Source organism: Coenobita brevimanus, chromosome 5 (genome assembly GCF_032717465.1).
Source record: "Coenobita brevimanus isolate Jiangsu-jjx chromosome 5, ASM3271746v2, whole genome shotgun sequence".
Taxonomy (NCBI): Eukaryota; Metazoa; Arthropoda; class Malacostraca; order Decapoda; family Coenobitidae; genus Coenobita; species Coenobita brevimanus.
This window is the reverse complement of record NC_136958.1, coordinates 5,379,160-5,388,556: the sequence shown is the minus strand read 5'-3', so window position 1 is coordinate 5,388,556 and position 9,397 is coordinate 5,379,160. Positions and strand designations below refer to the sequence as shown.

At 45.4% G+C, this 9,397-nt stretch overlaps 1 protein-coding gene across 1 annotated transcript in view; it reads left to right on the top strand.

The window, feature by feature from the left end:
* The first annotated feature begins 2,980 nt into the window (after positions 1-2,980).
* The window catches only part of LOC145397594 (alpha-amylase A-like), a 12,825-nt gene continuing 6,408 nt past the window's right edge, over positions 2,981-9,397 (top strand). Inside the window, exons 1-9 of the mRNA XM_080270639.1 lie at positions 2,981-3,003; positions 3,722-3,896; positions 4,488-4,642; positions 5,430-5,587; positions 5,846-6,024; positions 6,711-6,849; positions 7,990-8,151; positions 8,832-8,979; positions 9,373-9,397. The exon at positions 9,373-9,397 is cut by the window's right edge and continues 60 nt beyond it. Of these exons, the coding sequence (XP_080126765.1) occupies positions 2,981-3,003; positions 3,722-3,896; positions 4,488-4,642; positions 5,430-5,587; positions 5,846-6,024; positions 6,711-6,849; positions 7,990-8,151; positions 8,832-8,979; positions 9,373-9,397 (1,164 nt within the window). The remainder of the gene's footprint in view (positions 3,004-3,721; positions 3,897-4,487; positions 4,643-5,429; positions 5,588-5,845; positions 6,025-6,710; positions 6,850-7,989; positions 8,152-8,831; positions 8,980-9,372) is intronic.

Genomic DNA, 9,397 nt, shown 5'->3' with positions numbered 1-9,397 from the left:
CCTTCCAAGAAAAAAAAAAAAAAAGAGAGAGAGACAAATTCAAGATCCGTTCATTTCGAGATGCCTGGACACACTGCGTTTGTAAGACGGGTGATCATAGGAAGCAGGAAATATACAGACGGAGGGAGACAGTTCCAGAGTTGACCTGTTGCATAAATGAAGGACTGGGAGTAACGGTGGGGTTAATTGGTGGAAAGAATTGGCTGTTATTGGGCAGACTTGAGTAATTTGTCACAGTCTAAATATAAAAAAAAAATGTTGGTTTTCTCTCGACTGAATAAATCTATAGTATGAGTAAATAAAACGTGAATGAATGTTATAATGATATGGTGAAAGGGGAGTGGATGATGATGATGATGATGATGAGAAAAATGGTGAAAGAGGAGTGGATGACGATGATGATTATGATGATGATTCCAGTGATGTTATGTAAGTTGTCTTCAGGTTGCACTCAAGAAGCACAAGAAAGCAAGTCATGGTAGAGGGGGAGGGGGTCGTGGGAGGAGACAGGTGAGACCATGAGAACGACGAGAGAGAACAGATAGAATAGGTAGGCAGGTGAGAAGGTGAGAGGGATAGGTGAAGAGAAATTCAGGTGAGAGAGAGAGATTGGTAAGGTTCTAGAGGCAGGGGAGAGGTGAGGCAGGGGAGAGGTGAGGCAGGGGAGAGGTGAGGCAGGGGAGGGGTGAGGCACGTGATGGATATGAGGCAGGTGAGGGGTGAGGCAGGTAAGAAGGTAGGAAATACCCTAATCACTGGTTCCCACGTCTCTCCATCGTCGACGTTCTGATTTAATATTTTGCCTCCATCATCATCATCATCATCAGAATGGGATTGAGGCTAGATCCAGGAGGAAGGAAGGAGAAAATAGGTATGTCTAAGGTCCATCAACATCATACCAACTCTCATTTTACATCGCATACCAAAAAAAAAATACACAATGAGAATAACAGATGATGATGATGATGATGGTGATGGTGATGATGGTGATGATGGTGATGATGATGATGATGATGGTGATGATGATGATGAAATTGCATTGTTTGAAGGTACGAGTATTACATCAAAACAATTCACAATACATCAAAATCAAGATAGTCCAGAATATACAGTGCAAAGAACAGTTCCAAATATTTCCATGACACTTTGACTTATAGTTTTGTCTATAATATTTGTCTTTTCAACGCTGGTCATACACTAAGCAGCCCGTTCCCTGAGGTCGTCCTACACCTCATCAGACAGCGCCACACACCCTTCACATGTCATCACTTCGGAACACCTATTTATTTATTTATATTGTCTTAATGCTACCTTAGGACGATTTTTCTTAACATCTGAGAAATCACTTAGCCAGTCATAGTAAGTAAATCTCCCTTAACCCTTTTCACTGACCGATTTATCTTCCTCAGTTGAATCTGTTCGTGTGGAAATAGACAGAATAAAAAAAAGATGGATTGAAGTTAACCTGTTCAGTACAATGGCAGATTTCTCTCTCTCTCTCTCTCTCTCTCTCTCTCGGGGTGGAGTTCGGTTATTAGTTCTTGTTCATCACTTCCGCACATCACTTCCGGTTCGGCCATGAAATATAACACAACCATTCATTCTCTCTCTCCATCTCTCTGTTTTTTTTAATTTTTATCGCGCTGCAGGTCTTATCGATTAAAATTCCATCTCTAGGACGCTCATACATTAATTTGTATTTTATTTATATATTGCAACTTTCACCTCGCCCCCCCCTAAAAAAAAAAAAATCATATGCAAATGCTGGGTGTTCGAAAAATACTAATACTTTTTTCGTTTTCTTTTTTTTGCTAACTTAGGGCTGCTGCTCCGATTTAGTGATGGACATAAATGGTGCTAAATGCTATACCGATACGCTTTACCGATATACGATTTACCGATATACGATTTACCGATATATGATTTACCGATACATGATTTACCGATACATGATTTACCGATATACGATTTACCAATATACGATTTACCGATTTACGATTTGCCAATACATGATTTACCAATATACGATTTACCGATACACGATTTACTGATATACAATTTGCCAATGAGATTTACCGATATTGGAGCGAATAAAACTACGAATTAAAGATTATCAGCAATTAAATCTTTCTGTACGATGACGTATTTTTGGTTTTGTTCTCCAAATGATTTTACTGTACTTGGGAAATTTTGTTTGGGGGGTCGTGTGTGTGTGTGTGTGTGTGTGTGTGTGTGTGTGTGTGTGTGAAGGTCGTCACGTAACCCTGTCAGTGTCGCTCCCCCTTGGCCCCCCTTGGGAACCTCATCACCTGTACTGTTTTACTGAGGCAGAGAGAGAGAGAGAGAGAGAGTGAGAGTGTGATTCATAAGATGCCACAGTGTACTCTTCCTTTGACATTGTTTAAAAAAATATATCATTATCAACTGCCCAGTACCGTTGTTAATTCATATTTCTACTAACAGCGAGAAGTGACAGCAGACAGACAGACAGAAAACAGAGAAATACAGACAGACAAAAACAGACAGACAGACAGACACAGAGAGACAGACAGAGCGAACAGAAAAAAAAAGTACGTTCATTTTTGTCTATAAGTAAAAACGACAGCCCAGATATTGTAGAACACTAGGAATGTAGAATTGGCGCGCGCTTGTATATGTGTGCTCAATGCTTATTTCGTTTCATAAGCAATTTAACCTGACAAACTGTTGGGCTAATCATTTACGGCGGTTATCACAAATTTGAATCATTCCCAGGTACACACGTTCGTATTTAGCACCATCATCTTCACTACACCCCCATCCCCTCCATTCGCCTCTAGCGGGGGCACAGAATCGCACTTTATCACAGTAATTGCGTAGAAGAAAAGAGGCCCATTGCAGGTGTGTTGCCAGGGTGTTATGCAAGTGCTGTGCGACAACTGCAGCCTCCCATTGTATAAATAGATGGAGTGACACAGGACCGACATGGCTGCCAGTCATCATGGGAGAGTTTTTACTTCTCAGGTAAGCTACTGTCCTCCATCTTTACCTTCACAGCACAGATTATGAACTGTTTTCCCTCATCTTTTCACTGCACAGAACAGATTATAGTTGTTATCCTTCATCGTTACATAGCACAGCACAGATTATAGTTATCCTTCGTCTTTACAAAGCTCAGATAGTGACCTCTTATACTTCATCCTTTCACTGCACAGTACGTGCTTGAAATTGTAGTTATTGTGGCAGCTGGTTTTGTCGATGTGTCTCAGTTTTATGAAGGAGAAATACCTGCAGAGCGACTATCTCATCTACCTGTTGTATAGTTATAATATCTATCTATCTATCTATCTATTGCCAGACGCCTCATATATAATATATATATAATATATAATATTATAATATATATAATCTGCAATAAAGGCAGGGAATTTGTCACCACGAAATCTTGGGCGGGAGCGTTAAATGTTAAGGGGCATAAATTTGGAGTACTGTAGCTGCATTGTCTTCGTTCCGGCCTGTACAGTTGGCCATATATATATACTTTTTTCATCAGTTATAATGGTAGTTTTTCAGTCATGCATGTTGGTGTTTACATTATTTTTCCCTAAGTATAGTGAATTCGTTGAGTGCGACCGCAGGGGTGTGCAGGTGAGGACAGTAGGTTAGGGGAATATAACACAATGTGGGATGTAGAAGAAAAGAAGGATATCATTGTTTATTGTGTATTTCCTTTCTCTCGCAGCGTGGTGTTGGCGGTGGGAGTGGCTGTGGGGGGTGTGGGGGCGCAGACGGTGGGCTACGAAAACCCAGCATGTGATGGGAAGACGGTCATCGTGCACCTGTTTGAGTGGAAGTGGAGCGATGTGGCCCTAGAATGTGAACGCTTCCTCTCCCAGGCCGGATTCTGTGGCGTACAGGTGAGGTGTAGGCATGGGTAGAGGCAGGTGGGAGAAGCAGGGGAAGATGGGGGATAGAAAGATGGGGAAGGGGAAGATGGAGAGGTGGGAGGGTAGGGGAAGGAGAGGAGACAGGCGGGAGGGGAGAGGAAGATGGGGGAGAGGGAGGAAGCAGGTGGGAGAGGGAGGGAAAAGTTGGGGAGAAGCACAGCAAAATCTCCTCTTAGTTTTCTTGTCTAATGTTTTACTGTTTTTAATGCAAAGAAGGAACTAAGGACTAAAGGCCTGTAGAAAAAAATAAAAATAAAAGATCCCCTGCAAAGTATCTCTTCCCATTCCTCTTTATCATTCCCTGCAACCTACACCTGGCCACACCTTCCTCTTAATCACCTCTTCCCCTGCTTACACCTTCCTCTTAATCACCCCTGCAACGTACACCTGTTCACACCTTCCTCTTAATCACCCCTTCCCTGTTTACACCTTCCTCTTAACCACCCTAGCAACCTACACCTGATCACACCTTCCACTTAATCACCCTAACCTTCCCCTGCTCACACTTCTTAATCACCCCAACCCATCACCTGCTCACACCTTCCTCCTCTCCCCCCACAGGTATCGCCCCCTAACGAGCATGCAATAATCACCTCCGACTACCCGTACCCCTGGTGGCAGAGGTACCAACCCGTCTCGTACCTGTTGGAGTCTCGTTCCGGGTCAGAGGAGGAGTTTATCGATATGGTCAACCGATGCAACGCCGTCGGGGTCAGGTGGGACGGTGGCTGAGTTTGGACCTGGAGTTGATTTGGGAAACTTCTACTTTTTCGAGATTAGGTCAAAGTTAGGTTAGATTAGGTTTGGTTTAGGTTGAATTGGTTAAGCCTGGGTTAAATTAGAATCAGTTGGGGTTAAGTTATGTTAGAATCAGATTAAGCAGGTTATTAAGTATAGATTAGGAGGTTGAGTTTTGGTTAAGTAGGTTTAGGGCTAGATTGTTAGGGTTAGATGAAGTGAGGGTTAGGTTAGATTTTATTGGGGTTATGTTAATTTAGGTTCTTAGTCCAGGTCTGGTTAAATTAGAATAGATTAAGTAAGGTTAGGGTAAATTTACAATAGGTGGAGGTAGAGTAGATTTAGTTTTTTTTGAGGGAGATCGAAGAAAGAAGGAATATATTTTGTGAGACCAGGTTTCTGAAGGCAGCTAAATACTTCACACTAGATACACTGAGCATCTTATATGAGGAGGGACTTTTCCGTAAAATAATAATGAGTGGTAGAAGATAAACCACAAGTTATATGTTATTAATAGCATGGCACAATTTTTAAAAGCAGAGATTCACCGCGATGTAATTTGTAATGATATAGATTAAAACAGTACATGTGTGAAATATTGTACATGCTTGAAATATCAGTACGGATTAATGCTGCAGACTTGTCGTGATTCCCATATTTTTGAATTGGTTTGTAGTGATATAAGGCAGCAATGTTCTTATATGACCGTTCTTGTCCTTGAATTGAGATGCCACAGAAATCTTCCTCCCTTCCTCCCCGCCGCAGGATCTTCGTTGACGCCGTAGTGAACCACATGGCGGCGTTGGGTCGTGAGGGCTTTGGCTACGGCGGCTCGACCTTCAACGGAGACAATCGCGACTTCCCCGGCGTTCCCTACACCGAGGAACACTTCACCCCGAGCGACATTTGCCCCTCTGGTGACGGTACGGCTGTGGATAGTATTTAGTTTACGCTTTTGCACAGTATTTCGTTTAGTGTACCCTGTGTCGCCAGTCATTTCACTTTCAGGTATATCAGTCCCTTCAGTGATGGTACGCTTGCAAGTTACTATAGTCAGGTTGGATGGGAGAGGGTTTTAACGTCACTGTGATGGCATATTGTTGTCTTTTATGATTACAGCTGGCAGACATTATTCATTTTAAAACCCTCAAGTGTTACAGCATCCCCTTACCCTCCTACAGGCATGGTCAACAACTATGGCGACCCCGACAACGTGCGCAACTGCTACCTGGTGGCGCTGACTGACCTGTATGGCGCCCTCACCTACGTCAGGGAGAAGGTGGCCGACTACTTCAATCACCTGGTGGGCATCGGTGTGGCTGGCTTCAGGGTGGACGCCGCCAAGCACATGTGGCCAGAGGTAACCAAAACTAGACTAATTTTTTCTCACCTTAATTTGGCCTAAAACTGCCTCTCTCAGTCCTTATTGCCTAGTTGTAACGAAAAATCACTCTTTTCACTTTAGCTTGGCCTAAAATTTCTCCCTTCAATTTTACTTGTTCTTTCCACACTAACTTATCAAATATTTATCATCATCATCATCCTGACCACCTTTCCCACCCTAGGGTAGGGTGAGGAGTGGCAATATTTATTAATTTTATTTTAACTTGGCCTCAATTTTTTCTTTTTTATTATTTGGCCTCAGATTGACTCTTTTCAGTTTCATTGGCCCAAGATTTACTCCTCACTTTAGATTGCCCTAAAATTTACCCTTAATATTTAACTTGGCCTAAAATTTATTCTTCTCACTATAACCTGACTGAAATTTTTCTCTTCCCTTGAACTTGGCATATAATTTACTCCATTTTGCCTGGCCCATAATATATTAATTTCACTTTTAATTGGCTTAACATCTGTTTTTATTCTCTCATTAACTTGACCAAAAATTTACCCTCATTACTCTTTTACCTAAATTTACCTTCATCACTTTAACGACCTAAAACTGAATCCAGCCCAGCCCCAGCCCCAGCCCCAGCCCCGGCCCCGACCCCGACCCCGACCCCGACCCCAACCCAACCCACCTAACCCGTCCCCACCTTCCCCCAGGACCTACAAGCGATGATGGACCTGACTCAAGACCTGAACACGGACCAGGGCTTCCCCGCCGGTACACGCCCCTTCTTCTACCACGAGGTCATTGACAGGGATGATGGAGCCGTCACGGTCCAGGAGTACTACGGCTTGGGTTAGTCTTGCGGTCCAGGGGGGGCTTATTTTGGTCCAGGGGTTTGTTAATGGTCCAGGGATTTGTCAGTGGTCCACCGACTCCCACTCCCCCACCCACTCCCACTCCCCCACCCACTCCCACTCCCACTCCCCCACCCACTCCCACTCCCCCACCCACTCCCACTCCCACTCCCCCACCCACTCCCCCACCCACTCCCCCACCCAATCCCACTCCCCACCCACTCCCACTCCCACTCCCACTCCCACTCCCCCACCCACTCCCACTCCCCCACCCACTCCCACTCCCCCACCCACTCCCACTTCCACTCCCCATCCACTCCCACTTCCACTCCCCATCCACTCCCCATCCACTCCCCATCCACTCCCCATCCACTCCCACTCCCCATCCACTCCCACTCCCCATCCACTCCCACTCCCCATCCACTCCCACTCCCCATCCACTCCCACTCCCCATCCACTCCCACTCCCCATCCACTCCCACTCCCCATCCACTCCCACTCCCCCACCCACTCCCACTCCCCCACCCACTCCTACTCCCCCACCCACTCCCACTCCCACCCACTCCCATTCTCCAGTGTCTCGCTCATCCCCTCTCCCACTCACCCCTCTTCCACTCCCACTCCCCACCACTCCCACTCCCCACCACTCCCACTCCCCACCACTCCCACTCCCCACCACTCCCACTCAACCTTTCTCTCCTGTTTCCTCTTCTTCTCTTACTCCTCTTCTCCCACTCACAGCTTCTCTCTCCCACCCATCTTTCCTTCACATTTTCCCTTTCACCCATCTCTCCCACACCCCATTTTCCCAACCATTTCTCTCCTACACCCATCACTCCCTCACCCCATTCTCTCACCCACATCTCTCTCTCACTCACTCCTCCCTAAGGTGTTAGGGAGCTTCCTTGACCGATGAGAATACCGACACATTATCTCTCCTCCTCCTTTATCTCTCCTATTCCTTTCCTATATCTCCTTTGTCTCTCTCTCTCTCTCTCCTTTATTTCTCCTTCTCCTTTACCTCCTCCTCTTTTCTCTCTCTTTCTCCTTTATCTCTCTCCTTATCTCCTCCTCCTTTACCTCCTCCTTATCTCCCTCTCCTTTAGCTCTTCATCTCCTTCATCTCTTCTTCTTCCCAGGCCGCGTGACAGAGTTCCGCTACAGCCAGAAGATCGCTTGGGGCATCCAGGACCCGGGGCAGCTTGAAGGTGTGTACGATCCAGGCTGGGGTATGGCGGACCCTGACAAAGCCTTCGTGTTTGTGGACAACCATGACAATCAGAGGGGCCACGGCGGAGCAGGTGAGTGGTGGGGAGTGGTAGGTACCTGGTGGTAGTAGGTAAGTGGTTGGGTGGCAATAGGTGGTTGATAGTTGGTGGCGGGAAGGTGGTAGTGGGAGGGTAGTAGTAGGTAGATGGAGGTAGTAGGTGATGGTGGGAGGGTATTAGGAGGGGCTAATGGGAAGGTAATAAGGAAGGAGGTGAGAGGTGGGGTAGGGGAGGCTAGGGATGGTTGGGGTAGTTTTAATTAAGTTGGGGTGAGTTGGGTACTATGATAATCAGGGGGAACATGGTGGAGCAGATGAGTGGGGGGTTAGGGTAGGGGTGTGTTAGATTAGTTTAGGTCACGTTAGGTTGGGATAGATTGGGTTAAGATGGAGGATGTCAGTAATAGGTTTGAGTAGGTCAGGTAGTTAGTTTGGATTTATTTAGTTTAGTACTGCTTTGGCTGATTTCTCTTAAGTTTGGTTGGATAATAGGTTGTTAAATTGGTCGAGGTTTAACTGGTCTAGGTTGGGTTAGGATTAGGTTAGCTAGACACCCAATTTGTATTCTCTTGTACGAGTATTTCTACCTTTACATACCAATCCTAACGAGCCTGGTACACCTGTTAATTTTACATACCAATCCTAACGAACCTGGTACACCTATTAATCTTTTTTTTTTTTTACTGTTTCCACCCACCTGGCCATCTCCCCCAGGCGACACCTTGACCCACCAATGGCCACACGACTACCGCCTGGGTGTGGCCTTCACGCTGGCCCAACCCTACGGCTTCACCAGGATCATGTCTTCCTACTATTTCGACGACGACACCGATGCCGGCCCGCCCCACCTCTCTGATTATAGGTAAGTTACAGGTGCTCTGGGACATTTTTCGTACATTAATTTTTGTCCAGCCATGACGATTGGTGGTGGTATGATTTAACACGCCCCTCTGGCTAGTAAGAGACGATTTTGTTCAACTGAGAGAAATCCTAGCAGTCAGTAACAAGATTAAATAATATAAACACCAGATTGAGAAGGAATTGTATGAATATTTTACCTCACTCTGAATATTTTCCCTGACTCTGAGAAGAAAATTACTGGCTCACGCGAATGCAGACTTTAAATATAAAAGTAGCACTGAATATGAGGTGAGCTGAATACAATGACCTAAACTAACCAAACCAGACCAAACTACACCACACCACACACCACACCACACCACACCAAACTTACCCTAACCTACCTTGACCTCAGCACGGCGAATGTGGTGGTAACAGAT